Raw genomic sequence first — 17,541 nt, forward strand, 5'->3', positions numbered from 1 at the left:
TACCTTTTGGGTGGTCGTCTGGCCCACGTTGATATCCCACAATGGGACAGAGAATAGGATAACCCTCTGGAACAATGAGATGTGAAAAGTCATGAATACCAATACACGTAGGTTTGTGCAAGATATTCTGTTCCCTGCATGTGGGTCCATGAACGTGGTTGCACTTTTCGATGCAACTTTTGTCATCTGATTATGCTAGGATGCATTAACTGTCAAGTCTGCATCACCCAGACCACATAATTATTATTCACCATTTAACCGTCGTTCCTTTGGCCATAAAATATATCCAATCACCATCCAATTAGACACACACACATGTGGACACACGCATGTAGACATACACATGCTGTGTTACGATCTGTCGCATCCGATGATAAAAGTGACATTGAACCGACAAGTGTAACCCCGGCGTATATGACGGGAGACGTACGTACCCTCTCCCGTGGTGGGGCAGATTTCACAGGGATCTCCCCAGCCTTGACCTGGCATCCCAGTGCAGCAGCACTCTGCCTTCGAGGTGTTCTGAGGCTTTGGGGCCAGGCAGCGGCCATTTTCAAACTTGGTATAGCAGTAGTTCACGCGGATGTCTGAGGGACAAAAGTAGTGAAAGATTAGAGACTGAAGGTGAAGCGAGTCGTGAGTTTGATGTTACGCTCACCTGTAAGTACTGTAAATTGACCAAAACTACAACTTTTCTTTGAAACCACATTTTTTGGTGAAGTATTTGCAGTGAGAACAGAGGCTGGCTAATTATCCTGACTGATCTGTGTTTGCCAGTCTTTCTCCCTGCTTCTGAGGGCTCTTGTTCCTCCTGGACGAGGCAGGCACTTACTTGTAATGAGAAGCATATGGTCGCACTCTCCTGCTAGCACTGGCCTTCAGTGAACTCAACACAAATAAGCTTTCTGACCACCAGAGATCACGCACACATACACACACACACATACGCACACACATGCACACACACACCTGGCTCAGAGGCAAGGATCACATACATGAACACCTGGTGCTTTGAGGAGAATGTCAAAGAGAGTCATGTTACTTTCCTCCATGAAACTGATTTGTCAGCCTTTCCGCATGAGAGATTTATGGTGCTCTGTGCACAGCTGCTGCCCAAGTGTGTGTGAGCGCATGTACATGTGCATCTGCACGTGGATATGTCATTCTTATTTTGTAATTTGGACACTGAAATATGGTACAAATGTTAAAATATTGTGGTCTGATAAAATGTCAACGCTATGTCATTTTTTTTTGCCATGAGGTGGAACTTAATACTGAAAAGAAATAACATAAAAAAACAAAACAATTAATTAGAACATACATTTTTGAAATAAATCATCACTTCTGGTCTGGCAGTGTTGACACAAATCTGATGGCGGTGTGGGTGATGACAGATTTACTCATCATGATTATGGAAATTTGCAAAACCACTACGGAATTTTTTATTTAAAACACATTATTAATTGGGTACTGGTGGCCTAGTGGTTAAGACAATATCCCAAGTATGATTCCAGCCAGGAACCAATGTTGCACGTCAGCCGCATGTGTCTCTCCCCATGTTTATCTTCTATCAATAAAGACTGAGACTTTGACTGGAGTCCTCGGCAGTGACCAGGTTTGATACCGACAGCGGCCCTTGGTCACTCCCTGTCTCTCCCCCTTTGCTGTGTTTCCCCAGCTGCTCCTATAAAAGGCAATAAATGCCCCAAAAGAATGATCCTAAAAAATTCATCAACGGCTTTTTCAGGGGTGTTGCTTTGTCACTTTTGCATCTGAATATCTTAACATGTGTTTAAGAATGGGTCCATCTCAACCGGAACTTGCAGTGGTTTAAAACGCAGCTGCGTGCAAAGCTGGTCCTAAGGGCTTTGATTCTTTATTTGTCATGAAAAAAATTACAGTGGAGAAGTTGGAAATTACACTCTCCAACAATGCTACTACATAAAGTAAGGATGAGAAACAAAGACATAAACGAGCACAGCTTCAGCTGAACTGCGCCTAAACACAGCAAGTGATGTTGTGATCATGACTATTGATGGACTTAATTTCACCAATATAGCTATAGAGAACTTTTCCCCATCTCTGTTTTAATATAAAATATAAATGAGTGCAAACAAAGACCCACAAATTATTTCCAACACTGTTGTCATCATTTCATTTCTTCACTTCATTTCGTTGTCATAGTACTTCTACTATGTGCAATGACAATAAAGTTGAATCTGAATCTTGATTTTTTCCATTGTCTTCATATCTATCATCATTTCTAATGAAAACAAAGGTTTTCTCAGAGGGACAGGCTTTGTCCTCGATGACTTCTCCTGCCCTTGTTGCTCACTCTCTACCCTTCTCCTCCCGTTTATCCCCAAACCCTCAGTCGAGCACTTCTGACACTGGAGAGAAAAGTGAAATACAAACTGTAAACTGCCTCACTGAACTGATGATGTCATCACTTCAGTGTTTGGTGGGGGAACTCCCTAACAGAGGACTCAGCGTGCCCCCACCCAACCCAAAGACACACGTATGTACATAAACACACACACACACACACACACACACACACACACACACACACACACACACACACACACACACTGGTGAGGAAATGGAAAAGTGATCTGTTCAGAGCCACCCTTGGCCTTGTTGAGGAGGCCGCAGCAGCAGAACCAGCTGGAACACAGTGTGCTATCATGAAAGCGCAGGAAAAGTCTCACATCACTGACTGCTGCTTTGTCTCCACTAGCACTCAGAGACAGACTATACAGATGCACTAGTATTTACACTTTGCACTTTAAACTTGATACATAAGATAGTTTCGTAGCCTTGTTTCCCTTCTTTCTCTCACTCACACACACACACACACACACACACACACACACACACACACACACACACACACACACACACACACACACACACTTACCTAAACATCTGCGTCCAGAGGCAGAGACCTGGAAGCCTTCTGGGCACAAGCAGGTGAAGCTTCCTTCGTTGTTGGAGCAGGTTCCAAATGTACAGATCTCAGGCGCCTGGGAGCACTCGTCAATATCTGACATACACAGAAGAGGAACGGCATCAACCACCTCATCAATTTCACAAATCAACCATCAGAACCATCAGAAGTTTCACCTTGCAGGCATTGACATCTAAGTTTTCCTTAAAATATCGTCGTAGCTGCAAGGTCGACTTCATACCAGTTACGTCATCCAAATTTGATAAAACAGAATCTAATCCTAATAATGGACAATTGGATAAAGGCGTATTTCAGCCTCCATGTCACGTGTTCGCTCGTCTCGGTGAGCAGCTGCTGCTCTTACTGATGCTAAGAATTTAGTGGTGTTCCTGCCCTGCTTCCAGGAACAGAGCACAACGCAGGAATGTGTTGAAGTCGAATATCTCTTCATCAGCCCCACTGTATAAACAATCCAAGAGTTCTGGCTTGGGCCCACTCCCACGTGTGAAAGGGAGAAGAGGGGTGTTTTCTAGCAGCGAGGCGAATAAAGAGAAGGAGGCCGTTTATTCTAGTACACCTCAGCAGAGCTGTTATTTGTGTGAGTGTGTTACATGTGAGCAGGTCTGAATTGCTTGAGGTGAGATTTACCCCCACACATTCAGGTATTTTCATACTTCATAAATTCCTCTTACATTCCATATTTGGCTTATATATTTATTGACCATGACGCAGAAAGGATTTAAGGCAGCTGTACCTTCACAGGTTTCCTCATGGAGGTAGTAGCCAGGTGGGCAGATACACCTGTAAGAGCCATCCATATTCAGACAGGTTCCTGCGCCACATGTGTCTGGATTCACTGCACATTCATTAATATCTGAGAAAAAAAGGAATTCACAAAGAACACACTGTAAAAAAAAACAACACATTCCATTCAGATAGACGTTCAAATTGAAAAAAAAAAGCGGTTCCTTACCCGCACACATTCTGCCGTCTAACGTGAGTTCATAGCCATCGTGGCAGAGACAGAGGAAGTTGCCCACGGTGTTCACACACTGGCCATTTCGACACAGGGCCCTCTGCGTCGCACACTCATCGACATCTGATCAACGCACAAACACAACACATTTCACTTTAATACTATACATCTCTTGCTTTTTCTCTTTTACAGACTCACACACTGTGGACGTACATACCTATGCAGTCCCCGTTGTGTGAGTTCTGAAAGCCGGGGTAGCAGAGACAGTTGTAGGAGCCCACTGTGTTCTTACAGGTCCCGTTGCCACAGGGCTGCCTCTCACACTCGTCCACGTCTGAAACCAGAGAGCAACGTCACACAGCTTCACCTCACACAGCACTCACGTCATATGTCAAACATAAGCGAGAAGCAAGGCAGGAGCCGACGCAGCTTACCGATACACATCGACTGGTCCTGCGTGGTTTTGAAGCCATTGGGGCAGATGCAGCGGTAGCTCCCCAGCGTGTCGATGCACTGCCCTGGCTTGCATATGCCAGGGTTCTCACTGCATTCGTTACGATCTGAAAGAATGTGGAAAACAACTGTCACACTGACACAAAAACAATCTATAATACAATATAACAATATACAATTCCACGGAAATAGCACTGCAACAGTTGAATTGTAACTGATTTAGTTGTTTGACTGAATCATTGTTGTATTTATTCCAGGGATACATTATGGGGTAATGAAAATCCCCTTCCTATATTGTTATCTTTGTCCTAAAGTGTACTGTTCTATTATTTAATTCATCATATAAGCTAACCTAACATGTATTTTGTTTCCTAATCAAAATGACACCTTTTTTCTCTTCAATTCTGTATTGAAAAAAAAAGTATCCTATAAATGTGAGCATAAACAGGGAAAACGGGGGAGTAATTTTTCCAGAGATACTATTATTTTCCTCGAAAGGAGTAATATTTCATCATTTTGGAGTGTAATTACTAGCCGTAGCCAGTAGAGTATGATAATATTCAGAATAAAATCTATTGGAGTACAACAGCGTGACCACGCCCACTACGGTTCCTTAAGTTACGTTTCCGCCGCAATGAAACCTCTCCCTACACTGGAACGAGCTGACGGTTTATGGGACGGAAGAGAGCTGAAAGGAATCCAATTCTAAATAGAATTATACATAGAATTATATATATATAATTAGATTCAATGTTATAAAGATGAAATTCTATATAGAATCCAATTCTAGTAAATATATCATCATGTAGAGTTAAATATGAACACTAAAAAAATACTCTGAATTATTAACTCTGAGGCAAAAGTAGATTTTACTCTATTTAGACTGGGACCAAATGTTATATTTTTTCAATTTGAGTGAAATCTACTTTGACAAATTTACTGTCAAATGTATTGTGAATGCACGGCTATCAGACTGTATACATAATTTGCCTCTCCCGCTGTTGTCTGGCAGGGCTCTGGCTTGAATCATGTCATTTTACGCCAGCTGGAGAACAGACAATTCACTACTCTCTCCTTGACTCTGACATCAGTGTGAAAGCTAATTACTCCTGACTGGACAAACACCCAATCCCTAGGCAGTCATTAGTCTTTGGGACAATCTTTAAACAGGAAAAGCTGAACGTGACTATACACATTGGAAAATTCACCTGACATGTCCATTCATACTGTATATATTTAGTAAATGTCCAAATCTTTTTCACTCATTAATCAAACAGGTATCTCGTCGAGCTTATTTTACTCAAAGGTGGTCGTGTTCAATGCTCACTGTAAAGTAAATGTTGATATACAAGGATACAAATTTGAAGACATCCAAACAAACCGTCCCACATTACTGTATAAATAATTTCAAATATGTGCAACAATTAAAATGATTATAATCGCAGTTAACAATCACTAAGGTGGTGATTTATTTATTCTTTCACATGACACAAAACTGGCCCATAACTCACACAGGAGTAATATTATAATTATTTAATTTAAGTCAAAATATGTTAATTTCTAAATACTCTATTTCACATCATGCCTTGCAGCAATGCTTATTTTTTTCTTCAAATCCCGCTAAATCACTGTATTATAATTACTCAATATAATTCACACTTCGGCTTCTCTCTCACTGGACTCTGACCATGTTTTGTTTTTAGGACTTCCATGAAAAGCAGGAAGCAAAACAGGATGTTGATTTAACATTTGCTTATCGGTGAGGACTGACAGTGACATGTTTCAGATATACAGCAGCATATGTTCAACAGCTCGACACATGCTCCACATCCTCTCCGCTTTAATAACAAGCCCACTAAGTAGAATTCCTCTTTAGCCTGACTGTCATTGCGCTGCGTCTGGTACTTTAATCTTTGGCGCTTTATCTTTGGCCAACAACTGGCAAGTGTGTGCAGGTCAAAGAGTTTCATATGACTGAGTTTGATACAAGAGCTTGAGGAGGCAAGACAGCATCGGACCACAGGAGGATCTAAAGCGTCATCCTCATGGAAGACAGCCTTGTTTTGGCTGCTTCCTCTAATCTTTTCTCTAATCCTGCTCCGTGTTTCCACCAATTCTGTATGATCTCCACTGAGGTCCTTAACTGTAGGGTTGAGTGAGCGACGGCAACCAAGCATCACACCAGTTATGTGCTCTGAGTGCTGCTGACCCATTTCACCTCCTTAAAGGTCATAGCTGATCACTGCTGCAGCCTTACCGAGACACTGTCCCGTGGAGGTGGAGCGATATCCAGGTTTGCACTCGCACCGGTAGCTTCCTGGTAGGTTCAGACAGACTGCATTCTGCTGGCACACCGGTCCATTCTGACACTCGTCAATATCTAACAACAACATGGACAGATGTGTTCAAAGGCAGTCATCAACTGGTGACACATTTACGAAGAGGGTATACTGTACATATAAAAAGACCGACTTAGTTTAAAAACGGAGGGAGGATTCCCAGTATTTTACATTTTGGCAGCACTTTCGGTCGGACTCAAATTGAGTGCAGGCTTAACTGTACCTTCACAAATCAGCAGCTTGTCGTTGTAGACAAAGCCGATGGGGCACTCACACCTGAAGCTTCCAATCATGTTGATGCACACTCCATTCTCACACACTCCTGGGATTTCCCTGCACTCATCAATATCTAGCACATGGAGAAGAGACAAGGGGAAAAGTTTAGAACAGAACTAACTTTTCTTTTCATCAGAAAAACCCTTGAATTTTGAAATTTTACCAATGACCCGTCCAGTGGTGATGTCGATGTAATATCCTGGTCTCTCACTGCCACACAGGATCGCAAACTCGTCTGTGAGGACATAAGACATTAGTTTATAAAAACTCCCTTTTAGTTACTTACTTACTTTCTATGTGTGTGTGTGTGTGTGTGTGTGTGTGTGTGTGTGTGTGTGTGTGTGTGTGTGTGTGTGTGTGTGTGTGTGTGTGTGTGTGTGAGACCTCACCGGTGCTGGGCACAGGACACTGTTTACAGGGTTTATTCCATGCACGGCCGATGTTGTAGGAGCAGCAGCACATCTTTTGGGTCATGTTGAAGGTCAGCTCTCCGTCACATGTCCCGTTGTCAGAGTAAAAGTTCCTGTAGCAGTAGCTCTTCCTCATGTCTGTGTGTGTTCATAGGAAAAAGGTTACTGATTGTTATTATATCTACCTTTTTGCTGATAGTTTCCGTCATCAGAACGCAGCGTGCAGACCTACCCATGCAGTTGTTCCCGCCGTTGACCTGCATGTAGTCCACAGGGCAGATACAGGTGTAGTTTCCAATGGTGTTGTAGCACTGGCCCGGGCCGCAGATACCCGGCTGTTCACACTCATTGATATCTGCACACGGAAAGAAGGACAGATGGCAATTAGTCAACATTTGCATTATTTTAGTTGAGGTGAAACAACTAATTGATTTAAAACTTGTAACTTAAAAGCCTTCTTGTGATGTAAAGGAAGGTGGAATGAGAGCAAGAAAGATACATCATGATACACATTTCCTCCCCCCATTTTAGCATTATCTTATGTGAACATTGCACAACCAGAATGACCACGAACACAACTACAGCAAGACCCAGACTGGGATTTGCTTTTAACATCTTCTACTCATATCAATACTATTTATTCTAATAGCTTTCCTTATTTCTATACTTCTCTATCAACATTACTGCCAGATAGCTAAGACAGTGCTCGTTCCTTCCAGCCCAGCTTACAGCTCAACTGTTGATTGGCTAAAGACACAGTGGATGTGCAGTTCTGGACTTTACAGAGCAGACACATGCTTTTGTTCTCCTGGCCAACAAACACACGCTAATTAAAATGTTGCTAGCCACATGTCATTGTCTAACCCTTAGCCCCATCCTCTCCTCTCTTTGTTCCTGTTTCCCTTTTCTAAACACCCTTCTCATTTATCTTTGTCCCCATCCCCTTCCCATCTTTCATTCCTCTGCCTCTGTCATCTCTGGCCCGTCTACAGGGGACTCAGTGTACTTTCCAGAGGAGTGGGCCGACCACATCAGAGCCTCGTTCCTCTGGACACAGTTAGGAGCTCAGCTGTCTCATTATCCTGGTTGAGCTTTGCAGGGTTAGCAGCAGACGGGAAACTCGAGCAGAGACATATTGAGCTCGAATGAGCTGCAGTGTCAGAAATAGTGCAATACTTCTTTGTCTCTTTGCTCGCAATGCTTTTTCCCCTCTTTGCATGTGTCCTCGCTGAACCAAGGCCTCTGTGGAGGTACTCAATTTCCATCCCACTGAAATGTCCCAGGGCAAGAGCTAGAGTGGAATATGTCGCCTGTGTGTTCATGTGTCAGTGGGACTGCATAGGAATAGAAATATGTGTGTGTGTGTGTGTGTGTGTGTGTGTGTGTGTGTGTGTGTGTGTGTGTGTGTGTGTGTGTGTGTGTTTAATACCTTCACAGACTCTGGTTTCTGAGTTGAGGGTGTAGCCTCTTGGACATTCACACTGGAAGCTGCCAAAGGTGTTGATACACTGGCCTCCCTGGCACAAGCCTGGCAGCTCCTGGCACTCATTGATGTCTGCCAGAGAGAGAAAGGAAACACTCAGTGGGCATTGTGTGTATGTGTGTGTGTGTGTGTGTATGTGTGTGTGTGTCATCTGTATCTCGAGGTATGCACATGAGCAAACTACCACAAAGACATGATAGCATGTTGCTCTCTGACCTTCCAAGATGACAGTAATGGGGTTTGGTCTGAAGCCTTCTCCTCCAGGACACAGCGTCTTGTACTCAGCTGTAACACAGCACCGAAACTCATGAACAAGCAACAACGACACAGCACACGAGCCACGATCAAGACTGTTTTTAAATGCAGGATTTGACCGTTACGATCATCCAGCTTAGATCTCAGGAGATATTCACAGTTTTTGTTCTTTTTGTTCACAGAAGCAAGTATTTCCTTGAGCTGAAAAGGATGAGTCATTCCTTGCAATGTTTCGAACCATCTGTTGGCAATTTCAAGTAAGTTACACAAAGCTGTCTCATCTTTACAAGCAACAACAATTACAGCAAACGCAAACTCGTACCATGGTACAAAACAAATAATAAAAGGGTTTGACGGAGTTGTTTATCAAAGCCAGTAACAGTGAAATTATCATGACATTCAAAATCTATTTTTTTGCCACTTCCCCGCCCATTCAGCGGTCCAAAGTCCACTCAAATCGAGTCGATTCTTTACTTACTGGTGATGGAAAGACAGAGACTGAAACTTTCTGAAAACTCTTGGTCTCAGGGAAAGAAAATACCTGACCAAGTAGCAGCAACTTTGCTTTTTGAGCTTTGCATTGGTTCTCCTTTCTAATTATCCACGCTTATCATCTGCAACTGAGTCTATCGTGAAAATAATGACACAATTGTTAATTTGAATTATATGCCCATGTATCAGGAGTTCTGTAGTTAAGTTGGATTGGTGGAAATAACTTTATAAAGGTTGCTGCATCTCTCATGTTAAAAAAAAGATGCATGTTGGTTCATTTAGTAACGCTGCACTTGAGGTTTTAATTAAAGTAAGTAATAATAACATTATAATGCAACTTCTCCCCACTCTTAAATTCTCACGTTTTATCTCTAAACGTGAAGCAAATCTGATGCAAAGCTGCAAAAAGTTGACCAGATACTTTGGTCTGATAACTATACCTAAATTAACACCTTTAGATTAATGAAGAAAATACCAATACCCAGTAAACATAGCACTACATTGACTGTGTCTCTGGTGGTCAAACATTCAGAGTATCCGTCAGCTCTAGAACTCGCTGTGCATCTCTGGCAAGAGCTCGCAAACTTTGCTATTGAACTGAAACCATACATAATGCAGGCCAAACCTAAATAGCAGTGGGCTGACTCACTTGAGTTGAGGAAGGGGCATGATTCACAAGGATTCCCCCAGCCCAGGCCCAGGGAGCAGCAGCAGGATGCCTTGGAAACACCAACTCCAATCTCATTGGAGCAGTCCAAGCTCTCTGATGCATCTCCTCGAGAACGAACATCTAGGTAGCAGCTTCCAGAGCGAGTGTCTGTAAACAAACACACACACAGGTGTTCAGGTATACAAGTGGGTCTTGCCTTTGATTCAGAATTATGTCAACGAGTAGCTAAGCTCAAACACCAACAATGTGTAGTGAGAACTTGTTGAGTCTCACCTACACAGCCCACCCGAGTGGGGTTGAGTTCAAAGTCTGCAGGGCAGTTACAGTGATAGCTTCCAGGGATGTTGACACATATTCCATTAATACAGATGGTTGGGTCGCCACATTCATTGATATCTGAGAGAGAAAGAGGAAGCAACAGTCTGTAAAAGTTATTTATCTCCACAAAAATATGTTCACAACAGCCAAGAGAGGAGCAGTGACTTCCCCTCTAAATCTGAGGGGAATATGAGAGCTGCTCACTGCTTTTGCTCCATTTCTTTTACATTTTTTTCTCAGCCCATCGGGGCATAAACAGAGCATCATTGGGGCTGGCAGCTGGGCTGGTGCGTCGACTAGTCTTACCTGTGCAGTTGCCTCCGCTCCTGTCCAGTTCATAACCGATGCTACATTCACATCTAAAAAGTCCCGGGATGTTCTTGCAACGTCCATTGACACAGATGTCAGCAAAGGTGCATTCGTCTATGTCTGTAAAAGAGAGAGAGAGAGAGAGAGAGAGAGAGAAAGTGGTAAAGAGGGAGAGAGAGAGAAGCCCAGCTGTGAGGGATTAGTGGATCATGGGATCATCATGGAAAATTGGCAGCCAGCAATAGGAAGTGAAGGCCGCTCACCTGTTTAGGAATGACAGTTCTGGGGCAAAAAAAATGCCCAGACATATCCAGAGAGACACACACATACACTATCAGAGCAGCAGCCAAGGTTATGAAATTGTGCTCTTCCACATCATTAGACTCTGCACAAATCATTACTGTCCAGTCCTGCCTGAGTTGAGACAGGGAGGACCGGACAGGTTATTTCAGGATGTTAGACACATCACCACAATGAGGTCAGTCTGCTGCTCATTCAATTGAATCCAGCAACGTCTTATCACTGGAAGCATGAGTCACACTCGTCTTCCACCAGTCATAAATGTGCTCATTGTGCCGACTCGACAGTAACTCAGCGAGACAGATCTACTGTCCATGGGATACCTAAATAAGGCAAACCTGGATTGCATACAAGCATATCAGGAGGTTCTAAACCCAGAGATGTGTCTTAAAGATGCAACATTATCTCAAACGAGAACTTGAAAAGAATAAAAGACAGTTTCTAGACTAATGTAAACATAATTTCATGCAGTAGGATCTCAGAAATTAGCCTAAGATTCAGACTGTATGGCCTTTGTAAGTCTGTACAGCGTATATACAGACCTTTTGCACAACAAATGGTACATGTAATGACAATGTTCCCTTTAGGCAAGCTAAAATCGTTGAATTTCCATGGTGCAAAATAAGAGTTCCTTTCACCCAGTCCATTGTCTATCTGCATCAGACTCAAAGACCTTTATTTCTCTAAACTGTATAGCATTGACATGAGCCAATGAAGGGCATGTATAATTAACTCAAGACAAAATTAAAGTCAGTTCCCATTCAACCTCGTGTCTGAGTGTTAACATGAGTACAAATAGGTGAAAAAACTAGAAATAGACTATGAAAAAAGATAATTACAAATCTTGACATACTGTCTATGGTTGGGACAAAAGCAGAATTGCATTGGCAGTGAACACATTAGCTAAAATAACATTATCTAACAAGAAAACGTTTGAATAGCAAGGTTGTCATCAGCCGAAGTCTGCTATTATAACCCTCAAACAAAAACCGACCACCAAACCAACAACCAAATGTCTGTAGAAATGTTCTCACAACTAAAACGTTTAATTAAAACGAGCTGTCCTGCAAACAAGCTAATTGTGTACTTCCCATGTACAAATCCGATCTCATGAGTTCCATTTGAAGTCAGTGAATCATTTGTTTCTCCAAACAGGGAAACAAACAACCATTCACGAGCCGAATACCCGGCCTGTTTAAGTCACTCAACCTAATTTAGGACTTGAGCACTAATTCAGAGGTCTGGAACCAAAATAGTCAGGAGTAGCGGTGTCGTATGGTTTTACCCTCGCAGGCCTTTCCTTCAGAAGTCGGGATGAAGCCCATGTCACATTCACAGCGGAAGCCTCCTGGCAGGTTCAGACAGTGGCCACTCTCACACAGGTTGCCGTTCTCTGCACACTCATCGCTGTCTGTAGGGGGGGATCAAACACACAATCACAGTCCGTAAACACAGAATGCATCAGTGTACCTTTAGGAAAGCAATACATGTGGTTTTAGAAGTGGGACCTGAGCAGTAGAATCCATCTCCAGAGAATCCGTCCTTGCACGCACAGCGATACGAGCCCATGGTGTTGAGACAGTCTGCGTTGTTGCTGCACATGTGTGTCCCGTTGGAGCACTCGTCCAGGTCTAAAACACAACAAAGTCCAATGACATGTATGTGTGTCGAGACTACTTCATCCAAACGTTGAGAATATATTTTCTTCTTGGTAACAAAACTCATGAAAAGACCAAAAACTAATTATGCATGAGTCCATCTATCAAAAATGTATGACTGCTCTACCATGTCTGCAGCACTCCACTAGCACATTCATTCCAAATCAAGACGTGAATCTTAAAAAAACAGCTCAGAAATATAGTTTCACTTCCAAAAAAGGCTAAATAATTTCCTTAAATAGCTTGGCACTGTCATGTTTAACAAAAGTTACTCAGACAGGAGTGAATAGTGCATTTGTTCAGCCATGGATTAATACACAAGTTTACTGTACATTGTATTGTAGTTTACAATAAATACTGTAAGATACTCCTTATATATATATAAATATATATATATATATATATATATATATATATATATATATAATATATATATATATATATATATATATATATATATATATTGGCTAGAGCGGCAACACACACCAACTTTTGCAAAAAAATGGTGTGCCCAATAAAAGTATTTTTAACCTTTGGTTGGATATTCTCACATCAGTTTTCTTGGACACCGCCAAAATGTTGAAGAAATGTCTCTTCCTTCTGTGAGATCATATATACTATTTTAATGGAGCTGTTGAGTGGCAGCATCTACCTGTTCATTTGAAGCCATCAGCATTTACCTGTTCATTTGAAGCCATCAACATTTACCTGTTCATTTGAAGCCATCAACATTTACCTGTTCATTTGAAGCCATCAGCCTTACCTGTGCATTTGAGGCCGTCGCCAATCCATCCTGGAGCACAGTGGCATTTAAAGCCGCCAGCTATGTTGGTGCAGGTAGCCTGTCTGTCACAGTTATGGGCTCCGATCTCGCACTCATTGACATCTGAAAAAGAGGAAACAAACGAGGGGCCATGTAAAGAGAAATAGGCAGTGCTCTGATGGTCTGATGATTTGGGTCTGCATTCTCAGTCCAGTGGGGTTCTTGGCATTGTGGAAGCGAGTTGAGGCTTGCTTTGAATTGCATACAGGCAGCAGCAGGAGACGACAGGACTAAGTCTTTCTGGGTCACTGTCTTCATCCATGTATTTCAGAGCAGAAGGCACAGAGACATTCTCATGATCTCCGATACTAATAGCCTTCCTGCAGAGGTTTAATGAGCAGACCCAGGCTCTGGATTTTCATTGTGCAAGTGTGTCTGGGGAGTTATAAAGAAGGTCGAGAGGGAGAACGATATCCTAACGCTAAGGCCTTGTTCTGTTTGCTCTGTCTGAACTAGTATTTCTGAGGTTATTTGAGGCAAAGATTACCCTCTTTAACACAGACCCACAGACACTGCACCTCTCACACGAGGCTTTTAAAACAGCCCTCTTTTAATGCTCATATTTGGTTTTCTCACCAGCCCAGATGTCAAGTTTGGAAATGTAATCTTTCCAAAATATAATTTCGTAAAATAAAAATGCGATGTGGTAACGTTCCAACTCTACAAATAAACATTCCTTCACGTCAAAACCATTATAATTATATCTGCACTCTGCCAATGGATGAAATATTGAGGTACTTAGTAGATAATGCGGTTATAAAAGTACCTCGCTATATGGGCCAACCTATCATATCTGGCCATGGATTCTAAAAAATGAACAACAGCAATTAATGGGAACAATTAAATTGGCTACTATTATAATCTACTCTGTCCATGAAGCTGTTTACATCCTGTAGGGTGTAACCAATAAGATCTCCATGAAGCAGCTGGCGGTGACGAGATACTGTGAATGTGGCTCTGCAGCTCTTGTTCTTCGGGCAGTTCTGACATGATCAACTGCATGGGACAATGGAAAAAGCCTGTCGGTGTTACAACAACGACGACTGCCAGTGTGAGTCAAACCAACCCTGTAAAAACTGGCCGTCATGTCAAGCCTTGCCTCGTGTTAAAGATCTGATCGAGGGATTGTGCGATTGTGTCTGAATGTGTGTGTCCCTGTACATCAAGGGAAGCCGTGCCATGAACGCGATCAAGATGTTAAGACTCATCAGCCAATGAGACGCACCCCTCTCTGTGTGTCTGTCTTTGTGAGGGTAGCAATTCAAAACACTGTCAATTAGAGATTAGTGCTGCTGGTTTACAGTCTTCCTGAGGAGAGTGTACGGTATATTTACTCTACATTTGATGACGGGGTTAATATGAGGGCTGGTACCAAACAAATCTCCCCGGATTACAGACGGAATCAAAGATAATTTACCCCCAAGTCTTTGATGACAGACAAAGCACAACAAACACACGCGCATTCTCATGTGGAAATGTAAAATTCAAACAGGGGGTTGTTGCATGCAAGAAGAGAGTCAGCGGTCACAGCTGGTGTCAAAGGGGAGGCTTGATTTGACTCTGGCTAACGTTTCACAGAAAAATTATCCATTACACATCTGCCTACCTGGCTGTCCAGCTGTCTGATTACCTGTCTGTTCATCTGTTTGCCTTTCTGTCTAAATGTCTGCCTGCCTGTCTCGCTAGATGTCTAAATGACAACCTGGCCCTAAAGTAATAGTAATACAATATAAAATAAATAAAAGGAGAGAGACATTTCAAATATATGCTGATCCAAGCCATATTAAGCATATTAAATAATCCCATTTTATTACATTTGAAGGAAATGTTTCATCCCTGACAAGCCCCTTTCCACTGTGTAAATAGCAGTATGCTGTCATCTTCTCTATGTATTTGTTTTGACACAAGCAGAATCCTGGCACTGTGTAATTTCTGATAAACGACAACATCTCTGACCACAAGACAATAAAGAGATATTGATAAGTATTAAAAATGCATCGTAACGTGAGCACAAGTTGATAAAGCGGCCTTCACACTGCCGCGAGGCTCGTTTTCAACCCCAAAATAGTCAGAAAAAGATACTTTGCTACGGTCCAAGGCAAACATTAGCTAATATAAGCTACTGGTAATATCAGACTGGAGTAGAACAAAACCCTTGAGTTGACCAAAGGTGTGTTTTTATTGCTATTAAACTGAACATTTTTAGGAGGAAGATTGTGTTCTGTGAAAAACAGTCTCGCTATAATTGCTCAAATCGTTTGACAGTATTGTTATTTAACTTGAAGATGACAAAGTCAACATGATTTAGCGTTCACCCTGATCTTCTCTTTAAAGTCGAGACACTCCCAGCCTTGTAAACTCCCCCAGCACATCTCCACCCAGTCCTAACTTTCCAGTACACATGCACAAACACACAAGTCTCAAAGTGTACATACAAATACTGACTCCATGCCCACTGAGTGTTGTAGTGTGGAATAAATAAAAAAGAAAAATAATTCTTGTGGGAGCTTCATCAACAGCTGGATCAGATCTGAGCTCCAAAGCACCACTTATTCATCAACAGTCACACGCATGCAAGCAGATTTAATCCACGCATACCAACGTGGTCACATGAGGCTTTTCGACAATGATCACCAATTTCGTATGCATTTTTCGTCTGAATATATTGAAAGCGGATCCGATCCAAATAGATTAGCAGGTTTTGTTCACTTGTCTATAACAAGACATCCTGCCTGCCTGCCTGAGAGGAATTAGTGTCTTGATTCCTTGGTATTCTGGGGCTGAAATTCCAAACCTGTGAATCAGCACCGGCTGCTTTACTGCAACCCCAGCTTTCTCAAAACAAGTGAAATACTGTATGGACATCTTAATGGGATTAGAATGAGCAAGAGTGTGTGTGTGAGTGAGTTTGAATCATACTTCAGACCGGTTTATTTACGTCTGAAGGAAGACACGCTGCTGCTGACTGCGTGTCTGACTCATTTTGATAACTGAGATGAGGTCAGATAAGATCGCGGAACGAAAACTCTCTTCTCCCTTCAATTCCAAACTTTTAAGTGGCCACGTAAATCAGACTTAACTCTGGCTAGACAAGGAGTGAGTCCAAACTAGCAGAGCGGCTCTATTGCCCGGATGGACTTTGTATTTATGTGTTCTGGAGTCCTTTCAGGCAATTGCATGCTCCAGAACTCTTCCAACCATCACGTAATGTTTAACTGACCTTAATGAAAGAGCAACAAAGGAATAAACAAAGGTACAATGTGATGCATACATCTGACAGAAGACAGTGACCTCACTGCTCCCGCTGCAGTTGTGTGTGTTAACAAAGTACGTGTGTTTGTGAGCGTGTTTCTCGTCGAGTCAGACAGGAGCTCTTGAATGAGGGTGAGTAATGTTAGAGCGGCTTCTGGTTAGCCAGACATTCTCTGTACGTCTTCTCATTTCTCACCTGTCTCTTTGACTTGCTTTCACTCCTGTAGTTTAACAAAACCACACACACACAACACACACACACACACACACACACACACACACACACACACACACACACACCCCTCACCTGCACCACTTAATCAGCAGCCGCCCTCTGTTGACTCCCATCCATGTTCGTCCACTGACAACTCTGTTGTGGTTAAGAAAGTGTGGGTTTGTTTCGCTCACCTGTGCAGCCTGTGGTTCCCTTGCGGACAGAGTATCCCGGGTCACAGTGACAGATGAAGGATCCCTTCGTGTTCTCACAGTTCCCACTTAGGCAGATGTTTGGATTCAGATCACACTCATCCACATCTAGACAGGGAGGGAAGAGAAGAGGGGAACAGAGAAAGAGCAG

At 42.5% G+C, this 17,541-nt stretch overlaps 1 protein-coding gene across 1 annotated transcript in view; it reads right to left on the reverse strand.

Annotated features, from left to right (window-relative positions):
• The window catches only part of fbn1 (fibrillin 1), a gene marked incomplete at its 5' end in the record, with an annotated part of 56,761 nt that overhangs the window by 9,986 nt on the left and 29,234 nt on the right, over positions 1 to 17,541 (reverse strand). Inside the window, 21 exons of the mRNA XM_079217156.1 lie at positions 4 to 66; positions 435 to 587; positions 2,921 to 3,046; positions 3,705 to 3,824; positions 3,924 to 4,049; positions 4,144 to 4,260; positions 4,361 to 4,486; positions 6,637 to 6,759; positions 6,942 to 7,067; positions 7,158 to 7,229; positions 7,384 to 7,542; positions 7,637 to 7,759; positions 8,834 to 8,959; positions 9,104 to 9,172; positions 10,284 to 10,451; positions 10,578 to 10,700; positions 10,929 to 11,051; positions 12,517 to 12,642; positions 12,740 to 12,862; positions 13,653 to 13,775; positions 17,373 to 17,498. Coding sequence (XP_079073282.1) covers positions 4 to 66; positions 435 to 587; positions 2,921 to 3,046; positions 3,705 to 3,824; positions 3,924 to 4,049; positions 4,144 to 4,260; positions 4,361 to 4,486; positions 6,637 to 6,759; positions 6,942 to 7,067; positions 7,158 to 7,229; positions 7,384 to 7,542; positions 7,637 to 7,759; positions 8,834 to 8,959; positions 9,104 to 9,172; positions 10,284 to 10,451; positions 10,578 to 10,700; positions 10,929 to 11,051; positions 12,517 to 12,642; positions 12,740 to 12,862; positions 13,653 to 13,775; positions 17,373 to 17,498 — 2,541 coding nt within the window. The remainder of the gene's footprint in view (positions 1 to 3; positions 67 to 434; positions 588 to 2,920; positions 3,047 to 3,704; positions 3,825 to 3,923; positions 4,050 to 4,143; positions 4,261 to 4,360; positions 4,487 to 6,636; positions 6,760 to 6,941; positions 7,068 to 7,157; positions 7,230 to 7,383; positions 7,543 to 7,636; positions 7,760 to 8,833; positions 8,960 to 9,103; positions 9,173 to 10,283; positions 10,452 to 10,577; positions 10,701 to 10,928; positions 11,052 to 12,516; positions 12,643 to 12,739; positions 12,863 to 13,652; positions 13,776 to 17,372; positions 17,499 to 17,541) is intronic.

This window comes from Taurulus bubalis (assembly GCF_910589615.1).
Source record: "Taurulus bubalis genome assembly, chromosome: 4".
NCBI classification, from domain to species: domain Eukaryota; kingdom Metazoa; phylum Chordata; class Actinopteri; order Perciformes; family Cottidae; genus Taurulus; species Taurulus bubalis.